Raw genomic sequence first — 23,527 nt, 5'->3', positions numbered from 1 at the left:
GTAGCTGGCGTCTAATTCGAGGGGAGGTTAAACAAAAATGCGGTAATTATCTCAACCCAACCGTTTAAACACGAGGTTCCGCTTTAAAAGGAAAAGCTCCTCCCACCCCGGGACCAGAGTGAAGTTAGTTCCTTATTCGCAGTTCCTTTTTCGTCTGTTTCCTTATTCGCTCAGTTCCCTTTTCAAATCCGGGGGGGTACTTACATGATACCTTTTAATTCGAGTTGAAACAGTATTTAGGCATAACAGTTTATTCAGAACAAGTCCAACAGCATTTTCGTCGGGTAAATTTCGATGCTTTAACGTGCTCGCTGCTAAGAGGAGCTGTGAACATGAGACTCTATCTGCTACAAAAGGTCAAATTACGAAATGCGTGCAATCGCTTTCACAAATGAATCTAGCAAAAGAGAGGAAATCTACCTCTCATCTAATAAATGTATTTGTATCTTGGGCTTTATTTCCAAACGCATTAATATATTTAGAGGGGAAATATTCACGCTTTACTTGACTACGTACGTATGTCGTGTGAATTTGACCTTGCTAACAAAACCACAATTTGACAGATAGCGCTTGTTGTCAATTAACACCTTGGCTACTACATAAGGCTCTGACAAAACAAATAGATTAGTGAAGTGACACGAATAGGCAACTGCTCCTTATTCAAGTTAGTTTTCGCGGATAAGGAAATGGAATCTCCCAACGTCCGATTTCGTTTTACGACTTTATCCGAATAAGGAATAGACTATGAAGAGGGTTGTCAGTGTTTGCTCATCATTTCTCAATAAAGGACATGAAATTTCATAACTCCCGATTCGCTTTTACGACTCCTTTCTAAAGAGTTCTCGAAAAAGGAAATGGTATTTCATAACTCCCGATCTCGTTTTAACTACTTATCCGAATAAGGAATAGACTAAAAAGAGGGTCGTTAGTGTTTTTTAAACATTTCTCGAAAAAGGAAATGAAATTTCATAACTCCCGATTCGCTTTTACGACTCCTTTCTAAAGAGTTCCCGAAAAAGGAAATGGTATTTCATAACGCCTGATTTCGTTTTAACTACTTATCCGAATAAGGAATAAACTATGAAGAGGATTGTCAGTTTTTGCTCATCATTTCTCAATAAAGGAAAGGAAATTTTATAACTCCCGATTTCGCTTTAACTACTCCTTTCGAAAGAGTTCTCGAAAAAGGAAATGGTATTCCATAACTCCCGATCTAGATTTAACTACTTATCCGAATAAGGAATAGACTAAAAAGCGGGTTTTTTTATATTTTCTTAACATTTCTCGAATAAGGAAATGGTATTTCATAACGCCTGATTTCGTTTAAACTTCTTATCCGAATAAGGAATAGACTAAAAAGAGGGTCGTTTGTGTTTTCTAAACATTTCTCGAATAAGGAAATGGTATTTCATAACGCCTGATTTCGTTTTACCTACTTATCCGAATAAGGAATAGACTAAAAAGAGGGTCGTTTGTGTTTTCTAAACATTTCTCGAATAAGGAAATGGTATTTCATAACGCCTGATTTCGTTTTACCTACTTATCCGAATAAGCAATAGACTAAAGAGAGGGTTCTTTAGTATTTTCTAAACATTTCTCGAATAAGGAAATGGTATTTCATAACGCCTGATTTCGTTTTACCTACTTATCCGAATAAGGAATAGACTAAAGAGAGGGTTCTTAGTGTTTGCTCATCATTTCTCAATAAAGGAAATGAAATTTCATAACTCCCGATTCGCTTTTACGACTCCTTTCTAAAGAGTTCCCGAAAAAGGAAATGGTATTTCATAACGCCTGATTTCGTTTTAACTACTTATCCGAATAAGGAATAGACTAAAAAGAGGGTCGTTAGTGTTTTTTAAACATTTCTCGAAAAAGGAAATGGTATTTCATAACTCCCTATCTCGTTTCAACTACTTATCCGAATGAGGAATAGACTAAAGAGAGGGTTCTTAGTGTTTGCTCATCATTTCTCAATAAAGGAAATGAAATTTCATAACTCCCGATTCGCTTTTACGACTCCTTTCTAAAGAGTTCTCGAAAAAGGAAATGGTATTTCATAACTCCCGATCTCGTTTTAACTACTTATCCGAATAAGGAATAGACTAAAAAGAGGGTCGTTAGTGTTTTTTAAACATCTCTTGAAAAAGGAAATGGCATTACATAACGCCTGATTTCGTTTTTACTACTTTTTTTTACCGAAAAAGGAATGGAGTAAAAAGAAGATTGTTAGCGTGTTTTTTTTTTTTTCAACATCGGCTTGTTTGGGTTTCCTAATATTTCTTGTATTGTGCACCCCCCACCCGCAATTTTGTGCCAACCCCCCCCCCCCCCCCCCCCCCAATCCGCAATCTTATATGGCATGCTACGGTTCTGGCCCAGCTCTAGTGTGTGCTATAAATGTATTTATAAATATAATAAAATACAGAGTTTGGACCATTATTTGAAGTCTTGTTTAATTCTATGTTATTGCAATAAAAACACTGTACAGTGTGTTGCCCAAGATCAACACTTTCTAACGAACTTTGGCAAATGATACACGATACAAGCAAGTAAATTGTCCTATGTCCAAGCCGCAAGGACATGTAGTCCAGCTTATCTTTATCATCGTGCTCTTGTAAACGCTGTCAGTAAGGTAATTTATACATATTCTATGCTTTTAATTTGAATGGTCTCTGGTTATATCAGAAGATGTAGCAAAGCCGGTGATAGGAAGGCTCCCTGTTCTTTCTTTCTCAACAAGTAAATAAACACTACTTATGGTAAATAGTTTGTTGTTTAGGTGTATCGGCCTTGTAACTAGATACTCTAGCGGCTCCCCTGCCTTGAATTTTAACGCTTCGTGTGTGGGTTAGGGCTAGGCCCGAAGAACATTAAACAGATAACATAAATATAAAAATAAATATGAAAATAAATATAAGGCTGAATACTGTCCTTTTATATTTATGACTGAGAACTTAGGGTTACGCTCCTGACAGTTCTTGTATGTCAACAGAATATACCACTTCAAACAAATTCGGACGACTGCGGTGTTTTTGTTTGCCAAGTAAGCTTTTACTATAAGGTGTTTACTATATAAGGGATATTATTTAGTCTCTATATGTTGAAATATTTTTATGCTGCTGATCATCACATCGGAATAATAAATTAATGTTTTGCCAGATTGCTAGATGTCTAGGGCTATACAGCGCCATCGATTTTGAGCAGGTAAGATAATGTATATAGTAGAGTCCAAATTGTTTTTACTTACATAGGGTTTTGCCTAAATGTAAAAAAAATTATATTATTTCAGAGAGATGTGCCTATCTTGAGGCAACGGATGGTTTTGGAGATCGAGGCAGGGCGTCTGTTTGACCGAGACCACTGTTTCATGTCCTAGGACAAGACAGGCAACCTGTACGCTTGGCTGTCTGTTAGACTTGTGGAAGAAAACCTTTTACGACTCCAATCAATCAACTCCTGCAGATGTTTATATCATAACATATCGTGCAAAATCGTCCTTCAGGAAATCCAATATCTTTTCAGAACAATAAATGGGACAAACATAATCAAAGTGATACCGCTTTTCTTTTCCATAGTGTATCACGCACAAACGAAACAATCCTGTGTAGAGTCAATTATAAATGTAAATAAAATTATTTCAAATAAATTTATTCATTGTGTAATATTTCAACCAAATATGTAATATTTACAAATTTCAACCACAAACCATTTGCATAATACCCTTGGTATAAGAAAATGAGAAAGTACAACCTCCTTATAGACAATTCTTATTGATGTATTACACACGAGATTGGAATAGTTATGGAGGCTGGTGTCACTCGTATATTTCAATAAATTCATGCATTTAACAAACGTTATATTCTTTTATTCAAAAATATCGCAAATCTGTATTCAAATATATCGTAATAACAAAATTACATTTCCTTTTACGGAAAAAAACGACGTGCAAACACTGACAATCCTCTTCATAGTTTATTCCTTGTTCGGATAGGTAGTTAAAACGAAATCAGGCGTTATAAAATACCATTTCCTTATTCGAGAAATGTTTAGAAAACACAAACGACCCTCTTTTTAGTCTATTCCTTATTCGGATAAGTAGTTAAAACGAAATCAGGCGTTATGAAATACCATTTCCTTTTTCGAGAAATGTTAAGAAAATACTAAAGAACCCTCTCTTTAGTCTATTGCTTAAGCGGATAAGTAGGTAAAACGAAATCAGGCGTTATAAAATACCATTTCCTTATTCTAGAAATGTTTAGAAAATATAAAAAACCCTCTTTTTAGTCTATTCCTTATTAGGATAAGTAGTTAAAACGAGATAAGGAGTTATGAAATACCATTTCCTTTTTCGAGAACTCTTTCGAAAGGAGTCGTTAAAGCGAAATCGGGCGTTATGAAATTTCATGTCCTTTATTGAGAAATGATGAGCAAACACTGACAACCCTCTTCATAGTCTATTCATTATTCGGATAAAGTCGTAAAACGAAATCGGACGTTGGGAGATTCCATTTCCTTATCCGCGAAAACTAACTTGAATAAGGAGCAGTTGCCTATTCGTGTCACTGCACTAATCTATTTGTTTTGTCAGAGCCTTATGTAGTAGCCAAGGTGTTAATTGACAACAAGCACTATCTGTCAAATTGTGGTTTTGTTAGCAAGGTCAAATTCACACGACATACGTACGTAGTCAAGTAAAGCGTGAATATTTCCCCTCTAAATATATTAATGCGTTTGGAAATAAAGCCCAAGATACAAATACATTTATTAGATGAGAGGTAGATTTCCTCTCTTTTGCTAGATTCATTTGTGAAAGCGATTGCACGCATTTCGTAATTTGACCTTTTGTAGCAGATAGAGTCTCATGTTCACAGCTCCTCTTAGCAGCGAGCACGTTAAAGCATCGAAATTTACCCGACGAAAATGCTGTTGGACTTGTTCTGAATAAACTGTTATGCCTAAATACTGTTTCAACTCGAATTAAAAGGTATCATGTAAGTACCCCCCCGGATTTGAAAAGGGAACTGAGCGAATAAGGAAACAGACGAAAAAGGAACTGCGAATAAGGAACTAACTTCACTCTGGTCACCCCGGGCTCGAACAATCAATGAGTCAACATGTCAGAACAATTGCTCTGAGCGCTGAATTCAAATTTCATATTCTAAACCAAATCAAATGTCGTTCCTAGACTTGTACACCTTAAATGTTTCTATTTATTGTAAAATAATATTATACAAAGCTGTGTGCGCTTTAATACGAGCATTTTCATGGCAGCGCGAGAATGATTTATGCAGATGCGCCAGATTATGGATAGCGCCAAATTCTGAATATTGCACCAAAAGTGATTAGACAGCAAATCACTAATTTATCAATTTCTTAACATACATGTATTGTTACCTGTGCAAAAATAGTTTTATTCCAACCAACTCGGGCTCAGAGATTTTTACTGGAGACTTATAATTTGTGACTGCTAGCTAGCGTGGTGATTAAAATGGTAAATTCGAGCCCGGGGGTGGGAGGAGCTTTCCTTTTATAGCGGAACCTTGTGTTTTACGGCAAACTCAGCTTCGCTCTTACCCGTTAGACTGGGCTACCTGTGCCTGAAGTAAAGATTAAGACACTGCCTGAAAGCGGAGCTCTAATACATGACACTTAAATTATATTCTAATTCTCTGCGCTCAACTGAAAAGAAAACATTTATTTTCTAAATAACGAGATAACAACGGGTTAGGACGAGAGCCAGCCAGCAAATCGTTTATTAACAGGCGGTTTGAAGAACTTCAATTACAATGTAATATGAAAAAATACAAATTGATTAGAGTGGTTTTTAAAATCCTGTGCAACAAAATGTAATAGTCAAAATGTAATAGTCAAGCCAGAACAAAAGATAACAAAGACATTACAGTGTATTTGTACTAAATAAACTAAATGGTATATCACGTATATAATGGTTTTTGAAAACCACTCTAGACATCAAAGACATTCTAACTAATCAACTAATTGATTGAAATTAACCATCGTACAAAGTAGAACTTGTTAGTTTGCTGGAAGGGGTTAAGTGATAGACTTGCGTCTTTCACTTTCATTATTTATTCGCTACAAAGTGCGAGCGTAAGGTTTTTATTCACGAGTTGTGCACAACCATCCATGCTGTATATTTTATTTATTATATAAATACTGAGAAATTTATAATAAGCTTATTACATTACATTTTATTAGACTTAGCTGCAGAGGCTCCGAGGTTTGTGCCGTTCAACGGTTCAGTTTTCAGTAAGTATTTTTCAGTATGATTTATAATTAATCATGATTACGTAATGATAACAAACGAGAGAATAATAACAATCTTTGAATACAGCAAATAAATACACAACTTTATATCAAAAAGTAAACTTTTCGTAAATCAAAATGTACAGATTTCATGTAAACGATGAAGTTTGTTTATACAAACATTTTTGGGTATCAAAAATCGATATACAAATGGGCATCCACTGTTTATTTTCCCTGTTCAGCATTGTGCTATTTCATTATTTTCCTTGAAAACTTGTAAATCTTCTTATGATAGATAAGGTTCACAATTGACAAAAGCTACTCAGGATTGTCTGAGGGGAGGGGATTGCGCACTCATACAGTTGATTGACAAAACTTTGCATATATTAGCGTCTATGCCTGGAGGACAGTGCTGAATAACGTATGCGCATGCGCGTGTTCTGGCAAAAAAAACTCTGTGTTGAATCGTTCGAGTAAAGGTACAAAAGGCTGACTTCGGTCGCTGTTTTGACTTACTGTACAGCATTAAAACCATACTGTACAAAAGATGACAGATTTATTTGATAATGAGGGAGTCATAAAGAAAATTTTAGCCTTAGGTTTGGTCTAGTTTTCTTAGCATTCGCCAAAATGTGACGGTTCGCCGGCAAAACCCAGCCATTTTAAAACAAAAAGGCTGGTTGCGCGCAGTACTGGAACTAGTCTTACATTTTCAGCACTGTCAAGCCCATGCTTACATACGGGCTTGTCGCGTAGTCGCAAAGCCGGTTGACGACAACTTTTGTCAATAGACTGTATGTTATCATGGAAAAGGATAAGATTTGACGTACATGATAGTACATTTGCCTTTTATATGTATGCAGTAAGATTTTAGGCAAATTTTGATTGAATAAAGGGGCAAATTTCGCCAGCCCGGCGCACACGGCTAGGGCACCGTTTTACGCGTGCGCTTTGCTTACTGCCTCGCGAGGCCAAAAACTTTTGCTGGTGGCAAACTCGCGCGCTCTCCGGCTTTTGGCGGGATAATAGCAACAACAAAAAGCAGAGCTTACAAATAAGCCAGAAAGTTTCTATGATATAAAGGGCTTATCTATACTATTTTATAAAGCGAGGGAAAATCTAAAACAACGAAAACCATGTAAAGCCAGAGAATCATATGCGAAAAATGAAAATATCGTCGCTCTTGCTTCCTATCATAGCCAGACAAAATGGACCCGTCACTTCGAGCGAAACCCTTATCACAGAAGACGACAAACGGCGTTTAAGATGATTTATTTTAGAACAGAAAAACTCATTAATCTCACATGATGTGGACATCAAACAGCGTTGCACCCCCGCTTTGAATAGTTAAAGGCAACTTATAATCATGTTAGTCTGAAGCCAATTCCATCATGATAGCGCTTAAAGAGTATGACGCCTTCATTAATGAGTGGGTGTTCGGCGAGAAAGCGATATATACAGGAGAGCCATAAATAAATAGTCATTATTTATAATAGATGTAGAAGTGGCATTCATATAGGCGTCGCGATCTCATTATGTTGGTTTTGTTAGTGTATAACTCGTACCCATTGTCTGACAAGAAAAGGGCGAGGCAGGCAAAAATGTATGGGAAGGACTGAGCTCGAACTACCCGTGTTGCCTAGCTCACGCAAGTCAACATTTGGTGTCACGCAAGTCAACACCTAATGTCACGCAAGGCATACCAGGTTGGCCCTAAAGCAAACTACCCTGATGACATTTTTTGACTCAAGGTTATTCCATTTCCTCAGAAATCCTTTGTTTTTAAAGGCTGGTTCTCACTTGGATGCAAGGGTAACGCACGTTATTCTCACTGGAAAACAAGAGCAAACGCAAGAGAACGTAGACGTGCTTGATTTTCTAGCGCTTATGTTTGACGGATTCTTACTTGTGTCACGCTTGCGTTTGTGCTTGCGTCCTAGTGAGAACCAGGCTTTAGGTGTAGCTTGAATAGGACCAGTCTATGTTACCCGCAATGCACTGCATTTATGTTTTTTTAGGGTTCTTCATGTAAAGATCATAAATGTAGCGCCGGTGAATGTAATAATATAGAAAGACTAAAAAATGTAACGACTTGTTCGACGTTACTATGCCATCTGCCATCTTTTTCCTATACACCACCGCCAGCTGCCTGCGCTGGTATTATCGGTGTTAGCTGTCTGACGAGTTAGAGCGTTCAAGAAGAGGCGCTTGCGTCAACTCATTCATGTCATTGTCACATCCCTCAACCTGCCCATCGGGTGTACCGTCGTCTCGCGTATTGTCAGCATCTTTCAGAGGACTCGATTCGCTATTACCGTCTTCATCAGCCCATTCATTGACCAAACACTCAATATCTTCGTTGCTGTCTGCTGATAACCTTTTCTCTCCCTCGTTTGCTACACTCTCCCTACTACAACTAATTTTTCTTGCCTGCTTCCCTATTCGTTTTAATCTCGCTTTTGTGGAACTGTATTTGAAAATACAAGTATTCTGGTCTTCACGTTCCACCTTTTCCGGAATCCGTTCCACATTTGATTTAATTGATTCCCCTATACCACAATCTCTATTTATATTTCTTTTCTCGCCAGAATTTTGATGATTTGATTCACCTTTCTGCTTCCCGGGCGACTCTCTTATAATAACACCTTGGTTCTCTTTAGCCGTGGACTCATACTCATTTTCACCAGTCCCGGAACTCATCTGTTCCTTATTTTCCACATCTCCTTTTATCTCACCATTACCCATATCCGTATTATTTTTCCAAGCCAAGCAGTCGAGCTCATTTTTTTCGCTATTTCCCTCCGAACATTTCTCCTCCGATACAGCACAATCTTTAGTCCTCTTCGAGCTAATTCTTACGCGATGTTCAATCCCTTCACGTGTCTCTTTTGTGGATTGTTCTTCAAGACTGGTCACATACTCAATCTTCGTCACACCCCCAGCGCCCTTGATTATTGTAATATGGACATCATAATCATTGGTTCCCTTAACCCGTACTAATATCCTACACGCCTTCCCGGCCTCAGCAACTCCCACCTTCTTTTCGCTACCTATTTTCGGCTTGGAGTCAGTTTCGATCTCCGCCATCTCCGCCATCTCATCTATCCTCTCATCCACGACGCGATGCTTTGTGCAAGTCACGTGCTCCTCTGAATCCAAATCTCTGCTCCTCCTCTTTGCTTTAGATGATTTTCGCGGTAAAGTATGAAGATCGGGGACAGTCAAGCATGGCGTCCACCCATTTGCGTAGTTTAACTTCTCCGCGCTTGCGACTTTTTTGACGCGATGGTTGCGATGATGATCAGGCAACTGTAGAGTTTGTCCAGTGGGTTTTAGTAACACTTGTTTTTCCGACCTATCAGGAGTAGACGCTCGTAGACTAACCTTACTCCCTTCGTGCAGTCCGCTCACCCCAGCGATTGAACTCTCGTTGATGGGCGCAACGCATTTCAGAGTGATCCCTGTATCCTGTTGGTCTTGCAGAAACCGATACAAGCTAGAAATAGGCCTGGAGAACGACCAGGAGCTCTTAGAAGGGTCAACAGAGGGGGAGACGTTAGTCCTTCCCACCCGTCTTTTCCAGCGCCGATAAAGCCTACGCAGACCCACGCGATAATGACTCGTGATAAGAGCGTATAAAAAGGGGTTACATGAACCGTTCAACAAAGATAAGGCGGTCGCGAGCGTTACCACGACTGAGGGAATACCCAAGCCGGGCATGGTGCTCTGTAAAACTTGTATACTGTAGTAAGGCAACCAGCAAACACTATACAGACCGACCACTAGGTACACAAGTTTTGTCTTGCGCGAGGATATGGATTTGATGCGTCTTCCAGTATCATGGATTTGTATGGCGACCATGCTTCTAGCGTGTCGTCTCGCGACTAAGTGGATCTGAGTGTAGCAGAAAACCAGCATAGTATACGGAAGGACAACACTCGTGCTTGTCAAAAAGTAAAGAAATCCATGCTTATCCGGAAGCTGCAGAGAGCACTTGAGTTGATGCGGGTCAAACGAATAAGTCCCCCAGCCTAGAATGGGGCAGATCGAGATAACAAGCGTTTGCACCCAAATCCATATTATAGCTAAAACAGTCCTTTTATGCGTGACGATTGTTTCGTAGTAAAGGCAGTTCACGATGGAATGATAGCGATCGACGGCTATGGTAGCGATGGTGAGTGAAGAGCCCGTGGAATATATAGCGTCGATAAACGCACTAAATTCACAGAGTCTTCCAGCCATTGCTTCATTGGTCACCAAAGCGTTCATAACCATGGGCATCAAGAGAATGCCGGAAATCAGATCCACGAGGCAAAGATTCGTGATAAAGATGTTTGTGTTCGTTTGTAGGCGGGAATTCCCAAACACTATAGCTAAAACCAACGTGTTACCGATGATGTTTGTAATGTCGGTTATGCTAAAGAAAAACATCAAACCGATAACGGCCTGCTGTGGAAACTCACCAGGGAGGACATCCTTTTTTCCTGTTGTATTTCCATCCATAAAGTCTAAACCACAGCCTTGGAAGTACTACGATTCGTCCTTCACATGTGGGGAAGCAAGGGTTAAATCCTAATAGTATCTTATATAGATGGACGCCTCGAGCATGAGTGATATCTCATGGCTGTTATGGGGATTCAAAGATATTATCCAGATGTCGAGATCTAAGATGAGCCGGCTCGAGTTGCTACTTCTTCTCCTTTGAAAAACATCCATGCTAATGGCAGCCCTTGTATAACGGCTGCTTGCTGCAAGGCAATAACATACAGTCTCATCAACAGAGTAATATCAGCTTTGCGCGTTCTGTAGACATGTAAAAAGTTGCATTAACGGCAGGTGCCGTGGTGGGATTTCACCGAGAAATGATTAAAAACAATTCAACACCGATATTTTGCATAATCCGATCCCGAGATACCAATAGACCTATCTGTACGCGCCCAATATCAAAACCATACAACTCCACAAATTTCACGATTTGACACATAACATTCGCCACACTTCTCAGTCAAATTTTACTGAAATGCGTCGACAGCTTACCCGTTCTGCGGTTATACAGGGTTCAAGCCACTTCATTACTTATTTAAGCCTTCAAGTTTGCCGGACTTAGTTGAGATCTAATATCATGTCATGCCGGAGTTTGCTTGTATAGTCTGTTAAGTCATCTCACAGCTCGCTCCTTTAAATTTCCCATAAAAGTTTTATAACATTCGCTGTAATTATCGGGAATTTGTTTATTAGTTTGAGGGATAACGAAGAATTGTGCTGCAAAGTAGGGTTGAATCTGATGAGACGTGATTATTGGTAATTTACATAGAACCCGATGAATAAATTATCCCAATTTTTCACATTTTTTTCCATAGCGAATTCTTCAATTTGTTTAACACATGGGTTACTGGCGAAACCGTTTGACAAGTATATAGACAGAAGCTAGGTGTTCAAACAAGGAAAACTCAAATGTCAACAAACTTAAATAAACACAGGTCTTCAAAGCCACAACCCGTATGTTTTCTCTAGAAATTTAGAAAAAAATGCAATTTCTTTTGTTTGAAAACGTCTAAAGTCACAGAGCACCTGCTGGGAAGGAAATAAAACGGTGTTAATCTTATGGAAGTTACGTTATTCATGGTTCGGCTGAATGTTTTGTAGAAGCTTCTCTACCTCCTTCTCCTTCGTTCATCTTTCCAAAAAAAAAAAAAAAAAACTCCCGTTATGGAATTTCGCCAAATGCTTTCTTGATCAATATCTTTTCACTATTAATTAAAATGAAAAATAATGATTCAAGAATTTTTCTAATCGAATTCGGAGTTCGCTATGAAATGGACGCTGCTTGAAGTGAATGAACAATCACTCACGGTAAGTTAAGAATTTTAAGCTTTATTAATTGTTTCTTTGGTTTCGACAGCTAACAATTTTTACTATCAATATCAAATGTTCATAAAAAAAAAACAAATAACTCGCGTTAGTTTTTATAACGCTATGGGCCCTGGTTACTTTAAAATAGATCGTAAATTACGTGGGGTAGCGTCTGTTAGAATAATCAAAAGCCATATCATTTGTGAGCAAGCACCTGCTTTTCACTGTAAAACAAATAGAATGGCCATCCTAGGAACCGTGCTAAATGAGTCGCTACTACAGGTTATCATCTTAATGGGGGTCCAAAAAGAAAAGCAATGAAACTAAAAATACGACTATATCATAACCTACGAAAAAAGCACACGCCAAATGCTTAAGTCACATTGGTCGATGCTGTGTTTCTATAAATGTCTTCCTCTCAACAGTCAGTAACATGTTTAGGTTAATTATCAGTGACGCTTGAGATAGTGGCGTGCCAGAACAACGGCGACCCCAAACCACTGCAAAAAGCCGCAAGCATCCTAGGTGAAACATGAACAGGCGTCTTGCAGAGCATCATGGGAGACAAGGACTTTGAAGTCACTAGTAAAAATCTAAACATTTGTTCTGAACGGCTGGAAGGCTCAAAACTTAATAGAAGAGTTTTGAAAAGTCGCAAAAATGTTCCGCATATGGCTTAGGCTTCGTAATGATCGAAACAAAAAGGAAATGCATTGTAATGATGGAAACAAAAAGGAAATGCATTCTGGGAAGGCAAGCCCCTTCAAGTCGTTTCCATGACAAACAGAACGCATTACTCACAACAACTTTGTGTGTAATGTGTCTCACTTTTGACTCTACTGACAATTCAGCAGAATGATAGACTTATTTTATATTCATCGTCCCAATATATGGTATACGTAGGTCAGTGACAAAACAAACGTATTTTCTCAACTGCAGTTTTTTGTACATTTTTGCAAACGTATAATTAGTAACTACGCTACAAACGACAAACTTTGTCACAGTAACTATAGTAAATCAAGTCCCCCATAACTCACTAGCAAAACTTATGAAAAAAAAAAAAAGAAACTTACATCCCGACCTCTTCCTTGAGGGTATAAAAAATTAGATGTTTTGTCAAATATTTTGGCGAAAAACTTCTTGAAATGCATGATTTTAAGACTTTAGTCTCCCCGGTAATTGAAAGCGCTCGCTTGTTTCCTTTCACAAATTTCTTGTGGTTTACGATAAAAAAAGCAAAAAATAAACTATCACGAGATGATGGTGAATAACAAGAAAATATCAAATTTTCAAATATGAAAATATCACAAACCTGTCGCTACAAATATACATTTTAAAGTCTACTTCCAGAAAGAAAAGAAACATTGTTCGCCATTTTGTCCAGATTATTCTGGTTTCTTTAGATAAAAAATTGTATGCTTTTTAATTATCAAGATTTTATTAATATTAAGATTCGCGCATTTTTAACGAAATGCTAAACTCAAACCACCACCCTATTGTCATCGCACTTTTCTTGATACTAAAAGGCAACTAATAATCCCAGAAAAGACATTTATAGGAATAAAGGAAGCAATTAGAGGAACATCTGACATCGAACGTAATAGCACAGGCAACCTCGGCTATTTAGCATTTTGTCTGCATTAGCAGTAAAGTCGGTAGTTTTCTTTGTATTTGATAAAGCGGTTGCTTTTAGTGTACGCCCCCTGAGTACACAAAAAGCGTAAATGAGAGTCACCTATCAACCTATGTCGGGGAAGAAAACACGTCTTATCAAACATTATAAACGACTAGACTAGTAGCCAACTCTCTCGCATGCTAATTTCAATTAAAAAAAAAATACCCCTTTGGAATACAGCCTGTCAATCATGGACCTTCATATGGATAAATTTACTATTAAGGCATGCCTCCCACACAACACATTAAATTAAAAATTGTATTTACAAATTAAAATGTTTCATAAACAGCACTTCCTCGGTAGAATTCGGAAATTTTCCTTTCGACTTTTTTTTAAAAGCTTTTAAACGAAAGCTTGATTCTTATAAAGGAACGTGTATTTTTTTCTATGGCAATAAAAGATTTGTGTATAAAGGAAGACATTAGGCTTTCTTCTTTGTTTTGATCCCTATGGCAAAATGGTGTAAAATAAAAATATAAGGCATGGCTATGTATATCTTGTGATAAAAGAACGGATGCAAATATCATAAATATTGTACAAGAATATTTCTATTTTTTAGCAATCAATAACTGTTGCCCTAAAATCATTTTCTATGTGTAATTAAAGTTTTTCGTGTTCGTATTTTCCCCCACGTTTCTTTCTTTTAACAACGGAAGTGAAAATAGCGTAAAGCGATACTTGAAAAATGCAATTTTTACATTTTACATTAGCTTGTACACTAACGAAGAAAATTCTTACCTTGAAACACGCGGATAAAATTCTGACCGCAAAGTGTCATTGAGAAAGCCAGCTAATTTGACATACAATTTACGTAGTTCATTATATGGTATTTTAAACACAGCTAGCAGTAATCCATTTTTTAACTTCACTTCAGAATCTGAATAAATCCACCTCTGATGGTACCATCGTTTTTGTACGCCCTGTTTTAAAAGCGAAATAAATAATTTTAAGGCATCTGTTTACTATTTTGAAATTATCATCCGATGTTAGTGTCGATAAAATTCAGAGGGCAAGAGCTTATATCTTAAGAGATAACTTAAAATATGCCAAAAGGTCTTACAGATTGAGAATACAATTCAATTTAGTGCTCATGGTAATGTTTTTCATCATGTTAAAAACAAAAAATAGCAATAATCAAAACGACGCTGGAAGCCTCTTGAGTAACGCCGTTATCCTTCCCTGTAATGCGTGGCTTAAAACAACGATATTGTAAGCCCAAACGCCTTGGTTTACTGTGCTAGTCGACTCATTGATATGTTTTGTTTAGTCTTTGATTGAAACCCCCAAGAGTGCCTCACCGACTTTATTGCTTTGACAAACTCACGTCAAAACGTATACCAAGTGATTGCTACTCAGCTCGAACAAACATTCAAACAAACCTTTGTTACTTCTCTTAGTTTATTTGGCCGACTAATAAAATGTGGTCTAAAATAAACGTTCCAGTATTTTTCTCCATAAGAATAAAAAATTCATATCAGAAGGATCAGGTACACCACAAATAGAAATCCTCAGGCGGGAAGCGCGGGAAAGTAGAGTGCTTCGTTAGACTCATATAGAGATCCCACTGTTGTAAGTGCTATTAGATTTTCTATCTTGAAGAAAAACCTCTTTTTTTTCATGAAACAAAGAAAAAACATTTTCTCGGAATCCGTACCGAAACACAAATGCAACTCTGTAAAAAAATCGGTACATGTTAATCGGAATCTTCTATCAACAACTGGAGGCTTTAGAAAAGATTATCTAAAGTTAACGGGGGATTTTCCCAAACAAAAACTGCGAGCGTTCTCTCAAAAAATCACATTTCCATAATTAGATATTTAAAACCGTCAGTACCAAAGGCTGCTTTTGAAAATGTCACTATGACATTCTTTATTAGAAACAAGCATTCGTCAAAAATAGAATAAAATCTTTTGTTTGTCTTCGACCGTAGAATCGCAAATAATCTCAATTGGGCTCGATGTTTTCACTTTTGCACTTTTGATGTACTGTACGCGCAAAATGTTGTTTCCGGATGTCGGAACTGTCTCCTTTCACTATACAAATTTCACTAGTTTACAGAAATCGCAATCACATCCTTCTAAAGATTGTTTCTACCGATCTTCTTTTTGTTTACTTGGCGCGTTTGCCAACCAGGTTTACGTTGTCACTTGAGAGTCAAATCAAAACCTTCGCTCGCATTTCTCGCTTCACAGATTAATATAGCTAACATTCGTCAATAATTACCTGGCTCCCGCTCGCAGTAAATTCACGGTCATTTCGCAGCCGGACTTCACACAACTGAATGACTATTCGCCCATCGATAATTGAATTTCTATTGAATACAGCTTCCGAAGAAAATTGATCGATCTCTGCGCGCTTGGCCTTCTGGGAAATGTCCTAGTCGCTCTTTCCAAAAGAATACGCACCGAGACCACAAAAATCTCCATGAAGATTTTCCGGCGTTTTCAGCGAATCTAAATAGAAAACATCAGTTGTGCAAGTCGATATCCGAGTTCCGTGAGCCAGATTTATTTCTCCAGTGTATTTGGAAAACCAGCGGGACGACAGCACATAACTAAGTGACGTTAAGGCCATATTAAAGATCCGTATCTTGGTAATTTAACGGATAAGAGAACTAATAGAACCCGAGATGACGGATTAGCGACCAGTGGTAATGTACAAGAGGGCATGTTTCTATATCGCGAACCGCTAATATTGTGCTGTGATTTTGAGTCGGGCGTGAAATGTGCACGTCTGCACGAGACAATCGACTGAGCTCAAGAAACAAGCAACGCTCATCATTAGAACTGTGGTCGACTGAGCTCAAGAAACAAGCAACGCTCATCATTAGAACTGTGGTCGACTGAGCTCAAGAAACAAGCAACGCTCATCATTAGAACTGTGGTCGACTGAGCTCAAGAAACAAGCAACGCTCATCATTAGAACTGTGGTCGACTGAGCTCAAGAAACAAGCAACGCTCATCATTAGAACTGTGGAATGCTTAGCGTTTGCGTGCGACCCGTCTCCTAACCATGCCGTTCATAATATTGTTCTCCGTAATACTTTTCGTATTATCCGCTTATCATCTTCAAAGCATCTTCATCGGTCACTATCCCATAACAAGTAGATACTTTTTCTTCCCTTTTTTAAAACCTTTAAATATAGTTTACAAATAATGGTAAATTGAAGAGGTTTTGTCACGATCGGTAGTTCTCTCATTGTGTACTGAACATGAAAGTGATCCGTTAATCTTTTCTCCACGCATTTATCATTGTCCCTAAGGAGGCTTCTGGCCAACGTAAAGAGAATACATTAAATGGTGATTAATTACTAAGCCCTGAAATGGATCGCGGGAGATAAGCGGCTCAAGAGTCACACATTATACAGAAGTCAAGGATAAATGACCAAAAAGCCCTAAATCACATGTGCGCATAAACCCTTACTTTGAAATAAATTTGGAACTAAAACTAGCTCACTTTGAAGAGATCAAGGGGCGTGAACCCAACGCCAGTTGTTGGCTGGTCGAATCTCTGCATGCTTGCGGGCTCCGAAAACCCAGCTGGTTCTAAAAGATCGTGAACACTGAACAATATGACTTAGGACATTTGGAAACAAGATTATACGCAGATGTTGAATGTCAGATTCGCTAAAACAGTAAAAACAAACATAATATTCAGTTAGGTACTTTTCCATAAGGTAATTCAACAATTTAATACCAGCTGGTAATATTTAAACAAGATAACAATCCCCTTTAACGGCGGCTACAAGCTATTGACACTATAAACGTCACACACGCATATGACGTCACATGTAACGACATAACAAAGAAAATGTCAAAACAACCCGCTAAAAATGCAACAGAGTTTTGCGAAAAGCCAGAAAACGCTTTGTTTTAAGAAACCGCAAAACCGCACCAAAAAACCTACCAAAACGGAAAAAGAAATAAAACGACCCCTCCCTATAAGCAGGTAATCAAATATTCCAATATTCTCTTCTTTTAGAACAAGCAAAGAAGCTGAATTTTATAAAGGTACGGTAATACGAGCAACAAAATCGTACAACTTTTGTGGCAGCATTTGCAAAAAAAGTTCGAAGGCGATGTTGCGCGTTTTACTACCGGCGCAGCAAAAGATAGACTTGTTGTTGATCCGCAGTCGTTTTCCTCCGTGACACTGATGTGTTACTTTCGTTCAACCAATCACAAATTTTATTGCAACTGCTTGCGTTATGCTTGACGTCTTTTTCCTGTGAGACAAGTTGGGTTGATGTAGTAATACGGACTACATCTCCGAGTTTTGTTGCAAAGAGTAAAACCATCTTCTACTTTCTGCAGCAAAATTTTTCAACTTGCAACAAAAAAATTGCTGCGACGAAAGTTGGCGCGCCGGTAGTAAAACGCGCAACGGCACTTGCAAACTTATTTTGTTGCCACAAAAGTTGTACCATTTTCTGCTCGTATTACTGTACCTTAAAAAAATGGAAACCATTATACGTTATTCTGCATCTGCCCACGGATAGACGGTAGACTGCATTCAAACCAACGAAATTACATTTGGTGCTTTACTACAGTAATGGCTTATATTCAAAAGACGTTTATTTTAGTTTTTATTTTTATATTTGCGCGCAATAAAAATGCGCGGGAGAGAAATTTTTCCACGTTTACATTATTTTCACTCGTAAACTAACAACCATAAAAAAACACGAAATACTTGACATCTAAAAATCCCAAAAGATGCTAAGGGTTCTGCACAGCCAACATATCAGACCTAACTTTTACGTTGAATATTTCAAGAGAGGTCGTCATGAGGAGGCGCTGTTAGGCTGTTGAGTACCCCCTAGCGAGACGTGAAGGACCCTCCTGATTCACTATGATAATAGTGGCACTTCAGGAGGGGGTCTAACCTCATCCACCGCCCTAAAGAGAAAAACAAATACAAATGTATCTTGTAATAAACTTCGACAATAGTCCGACCACGAAATTGCAACTTTAAGATGTTAATGCCTTTTATAGTTGTCTTTTCTGATAAATAAAATTTGTATCAATCCTATAGAAGCTTCAAAATCTGTACAATTTTGCGTGTGTTAACATGAGGTTGAAAATTGATTATCCATTACCCATAGCTGAAATCAATCAGAACGCAAGATTTTTTAACGAGTGATTAAGTTAAGTCAGACAACGGAAAAAAAAAAACATTGTGGAAGGAAGAATCCTAACTCTTACCCCGCCATCCAAATCAACGCCGATATCCTCGAATTTCTTCATCCCGCCTCCGGATTGGAGATGGCGTGCTTTCTGGTAAAACGAAAAATGCCTTGTAACCTATTCTTCTAAAAAATTACAAATGCATTACACACTAATACTCTTTTATATACGTGTCGAGATCTGCAGCAGGAAATGATTTATTAACAACACAAATATCATACACATACTATGTATTATATGGATCTGTAGTGAGGGCTTACCGAGTCCTTGATTTATTAACAACACAAATATCATACACATACTATTATATGGATCTGCAGTGAAGGCTTACCGAGTCCTTGAGCTGCCGTGCTTTGAGGTTTTCTCGATCAGCTTTAATCTAAGAGACAAGTACATATCATCAACGTTATCTATTGACACAATATCGAGAATAACAAGAAGCACGCTCCTTTGTTTCTGTGATGTTCGCCTCCCCCCAATAAAATTAATGTTGAGGACACAAAAACATTTCATACCTAATTTCCTTCACATTATAAGCTCTTTCACCCACAGCTCAAAGCTCTAGTTTTGTTAAATTCGTCCCACTTTATTCTGCTCTTTTTTCTTTACCTTCCCTTCCCTTCACTCCACTTCCCTTTCCTTTTATTTAATTTTCTTTCATTCCCTCATTTGATTCCTAACAGAAACATGCAAGAACTAACTAGCTGCAGCTTCTCACCCTTCTGTATACCGCTATCAGCGACACCCTCACACATGATTCTCTCATTAGACAAGCATACCTGTGCCATAATTCTCTTTTTCTCCTCTTTCTCGTGCTTTGCTTGTTCAAGCCTTCTTTTTCTCTCTTCTTGTAAAACTCTATCCTTTTCTGAGACCTTCCACAAAAATAGGATTTTAGGGTGACTAAAAACCTTCTCATACAACACTAAGAATTGACAAAAATTAAAAAACTTTGCATCTTATAAAAAGCTTTTTATTTTAATCAGGAGTTCATGATTTTGTGTTGTTCATAATAAAAACTTTTAAAGTGTCAATTTCAGGGCAAATTTGTTAAAACCCTGCCAGCAGAGACCTCTCTCTTCTCTGTATTTGGCTTTGCTATCATTCACGGGAAGAGAGGCCTCCGCTATTCACATAATAACCAGATTATATGTGGGCCCACTGTTACAAGGCATACTGAGACACTTGCCTCAGCCGCCATTTACATAATTAAATCTAATATAATACACTTAAACACGAACGGGCACTATAAAAGGGACCTGCCTAAGGGAAGCTGGCATTCGTCATTTGACATCACCGAGTGCAGAGCTCCGTAGAGAGAGACCAAAATGCTACAAGAGAGTTCTAGAGTGGCCGATAACACACTATTGAAGCAAACATAAACTTATCAACAGCTGTTTCTTGAAACAGAATGAAAAATAGCGAGGATTAGATAGGTTTTGAAGCGATGAATATTTCAAATTCATTGCTTACATGGGCGCACACTATAATTTAATTTCAAAAGAGCGCACGGGCTGTTTTTGAAATTTTTTTTTTCAATTCAAACGAGGGCGCACTGTGTTTGATTTCTCAAGGACAATTTTCGCTCTTTTTTTTTTGTAAAGAATGGGCTCCAAACACTTTCTGAATATGCCTGATTATTTAACACTCTTTTGTACTTAAAAGTTGTCGTAGTTTGTCGTACGGCTTTACTTTTAGCATGTTTTTTTCCGGCAGTTACAGAGGTCCACACTTAATGAAGTCTAGTTGTGAATGACAATGACTTGAGCTAGAGCTTGCGAAAAAGGGGGTAGAGCTATCCCTTTTATAGTGCGCGTTCGTGTTTAAGTGCAGGGGCTGTCTTCCTATTAACAGTAATTTGGTCACAAAAGATAATCACTCACTGGGGCTCTATTTGAAGAAGCAGCAGATCTTTGTTGCTGCATTGTCAACAAACTGCAATAAAAGTATTAGATAAGCTGCAACGCTTTAGATGTTTCCTCCCTTTGAATATACCCACATTCAACTCTTTGCTACAAAAGGAAATCAATATGCCTTTGTTCAGGGGCGTGTAGACAAAAACGTGGCATGGGGTCAAGAGTAGTAATTTACTGACCGGATTGGACTGGATCAATTAAGTTCATATTGACATCCTTAGCTCGTGTAATAGGTTACTTGATCCACCTAGAAACTTTTTCTGTCCAAATATACTTTATACAATCAATCATATTATCTTTATATAATTATTTCAAAGGTCAATCACAGAAAAAGGGGGATTACAACTACTGCATCCCTTTATTTTTATCCTCTTTATAATGTTTTCTAATGTTTATTGAGACTTACTTGAGTCTCCTCTGTAAAACATGTTTAACAGGCTTTATTATATCATCGGATGCTAAAACCAGATGGTCTTCTACCTGTAATAAAGCATCAGTAATCTATTTGATAACAACAGACATAAAAAAGTGTGGTCTGCCCATTGGTCACCCAAGAACATGTTTTGTACATAATACTAAAATTATATAGGGGTTCAGGGGCTAGAAATACAGTGAACATATAGGGAAAGGTAGGCTTAGAGATTTGTATGAAATCGTAAATAAATGACGTTGCACTTTTCATTTTATGTAGATGTTGGTGTGAGGAGTTAACAGACCTGTAGGATGTTTTTCACAGTACTAACAACACCAAAGTACACCAATTTTAAATAAGGTTGCAGTGAAGAATCCAGTGTCAAAACCTGCAGTGGATCATGGATAATGATTAAATGGCTAAGATCTCTGCACACCATGAAAACATTCAAAGGCAATTTTACAGCTTTTCAAACGTTTGTTTAGTAATTTTCTTGATACCCATGTAGCACTGCAGGTTACGACAAATGGATTCTCCACTGCAACCTCGGGGGTTTTATCAGGCCTCAGCAAAACTGCCAGCTATTTCCAACCAAGTGCTGGCTACTTTTTTAAGATCTTGAATTAAGTTAATTTGAACTAATACTCCTCCTACTCTGAAATATAATGAAACCCCTGAACCTCATTTGAATAGGTGTATATAATTTAAAGTATCATGCACAAAACATGGAGGTTGGCCATGGTCTGCCACGAAGGAAAGTTAATTATTTTGCAACTATTTATGCAACACATAGTCTCAAGTCCCACAATTTAATTTAATTTGAGTCACAAGGACAGAAAAGGTTGTGAAGTTTTGTACTAATGTCTCTGCACCTAGAATTTCTAGCAGTTTGTATTCTTTATAAAATAACTTTATCATTGTTGGTAATCAAAAGATCTCCAGATCACTAGTTCCCTATCTTTGGTAGCATTTTGAGTAAACTGTTTATAATAGTTCTTATTTTTCAGTCTGTCTGCATACCTGTGTCCAGCCCCATACAAGCATGAATTGCTGTGCTTCTGGGAGCTGCCATACTTTGGTGGAGAAAGTCTTGTTCTCTGTCCGAACATTTCTGAACTTCTCATTGTTGGGTTCCTGAATTATATTGCTGAAAGAAGTTTGATAATTCAATTGAATTTCTTTAATCCAGTTGAAAAATATGAAAATGATGGTAAATGCAGGGCCATAACATGTCTCGAAATATTGGCGGAAGGGGTGATACAGGGACGTTAGGAAAGCTGGGGGGGGGGGGGGGGCTGCATCCTTAGGGACCAATCGTTATTTACACAGGCTTTTACATCTCTAGGTGATAAATTCTATAACCCAGATTTTAACCAAGACTTTTTGATCTGAGAACCAAAATGAGCTGCTACAGCTTTGAAAGTATTTGGCAGTTACTACAAAGAAACAGTCCAACAGGAGAAAAGCACTGACAGATATTTTAGCAATTTTGACTCTTTCTACAACCTACTTAGCCATACGAAGCATCGTCTCAATTGCTGTCTTAGAGGAGTCCTTGCCATGCTCCTTGCAAAGCTCTTCAAGCAACGCATCAAGAGCTGCCTCCATCTCCCCTGCTCCAACCTTTCCACCATCCTAGAAAAGCAAAAAGTTCATTTTTCAAAGTGACTGGTATTTTTTGTTTCAATCATACGGTACTACTCATATAAGGCAAGGGAACTTGAGGGGTTAGAAGGCAAGGCGTTCATTGGGGATTCAAATGGTACTAATTGAGCCTTATATTCTTGTAAGAGCTCTCTCGTCCATCCCAGCCAAATATTGCGTGGTCTTTCAATCTTATGCTCAAAAAAGTAGTATGTGAAAAGCAATGCCGAATACGTATGCCTACAGTTTGATTTGGAAAACAAATTGCAAACCTCAAAGTTAAAACTCAAACACTAATTCATCTAAGGCAAACGGAAATCACAGGGTTGAAGTGCAGACAACGTGGTCATCATTTATTATATCAATTTAAAGTGTACTTACCGAACCGGACGCCATCTTGTCTTGTTTTTCTTTTGTAGTGAGACGCTGAGTCATCGCTGGCTCACAACGCCTTACGCATGCGTCGACCGCTGTTGTACTGCAGACGCAGTTCATCTAACTTTCTCATTTGTTTTCATTGACCGAATTTTCACATTTCAAGAAAATTATAAAAATGTTTTAAGTGAATGAGATTGGT

The 23,527-nt window shown here is 38.0% G+C and overlaps 2 protein-coding genes and 1 long non-coding RNA gene across 5 annotated transcripts; 1 reads left to right on the top strand and 2 right to left on the bottom strand.

Moving 5' to 3' along the window:
• Positions 1–2,341: 2,341 nt before the first annotated feature.
• On the top strand, positions 2,342–3,851 carry LOC116618897. The gene is made up of 3 exons (XR_004296403.2): positions 2,342–3,046; positions 3,163–3,207; positions 3,293–3,851. It is a non-coding gene; the product is annotated as an uncharacterized LOC116618897 (long non-coding RNA).
• A 3,672-nt stretch (positions 3,852–7,523) lies between these two features.
• Positions 7,524–18,142, bottom strand: LOC5513566 (melanopsin-B). 3 transcript variants are annotated; one of them, XM_032383031.2, is made up of 2 exons: positions 16,019–18,142; positions 7,524–11,015 (listed from the first exon to the last, which is right to left on the bottom strand). In XM_032383031.2, the coding sequence occupies exon 2, from the start codon at positions 10,768–10,770 to the stop codon at positions 8,437–8,439; it is 2,334 nt and encodes a 777-aa protein (XP_032238922.1). In that variant the 5' UTR covers positions 10,771–11,015; positions 16,019–18,142; the 3' UTR covers positions 7,524–8,436. The 3 variants fall into 3 exon arrangements, with proteins under 3 accessions (XP_032238922.1, XP_032238923.1, XP_048589158.1); XM_032383032.2 differs by lacking the exon at positions 16,019–18,142 and adding an exon at positions 14,534–16,004; XM_048733201.1 differs by lacking the exon at positions 16,019–18,142 and adding an exon at positions 11,305–14,502.
• Positions 18,143–18,363: 221 nt separating this feature from the next.
• Positions 18,364–23,469, bottom strand: LOC5513565. The gene is made up of 9 exons (XM_001633753.3): positions 23,332–23,469; positions 22,817–22,941; positions 22,327–22,453; positions 21,301–21,374; positions 20,862–20,913; positions 19,758–19,853; positions 19,310–19,357; positions 18,997–19,068; positions 18,364–18,690 (listed from the first exon to the last, which is right to left on the bottom strand). Exons 1-9 carry the CDS (start codon positions 23,443–23,445, stop codon positions 18,679–18,681), a joined length of 720 nt encoding a protein of 239 aa, XP_001633803.2. The 5' UTR covers positions 23,446–23,469; the 3' UTR covers positions 18,364–18,678.
• Between the last annotated feature and the right edge of the window lie 58 nt (positions 23,470–23,527).

The sequence above is a fragment of the Nematostella vectensis genome, chromosome 10, assembly GCF_932526225.1.
Source record: "Nematostella vectensis chromosome 10, jaNemVect1.1, whole genome shotgun sequence".
Classification (NCBI taxonomy): domain Eukaryota; kingdom Metazoa; phylum Cnidaria; class Anthozoa; order Actiniaria; family Edwardsiidae; genus Nematostella; species Nematostella vectensis.
This window is presented reverse-complemented; position numbering and strand designations above follow the sequence as displayed.

Bases quoted from the DNA above. Each gene is read 5' to 3' on its own strand.
- LOC5513566 (XM_032383031.2), bottom strand. From the start codon at position 10,770: ATGGATGGAAATACAACAGGAAAAAAGGATGTCCTCCCTGGTGAGTTT.
- LOC5513565 (XM_001633753.3), bottom strand. From the start codon at position 23,445: ATGAACTGCGTCTGCAGTACAACAGCGGTCGACGCATGCGTAAGGCGT. The intron at 22,942-23,331 runs GTAAGTACACTT...TTGCTTTTCTAG, and splicing joins ACAAGATGGCGTCCGGTTCG to GATGGTGGAAAGGTTGGAGC. The intron at 19,069-19,309 runs GTAAGCCTTCAC...TCGTTTTACCAG, and splicing joins CACGGCAGCTCAAGGACTCG to AAAGCACGCCATCTCCAATC.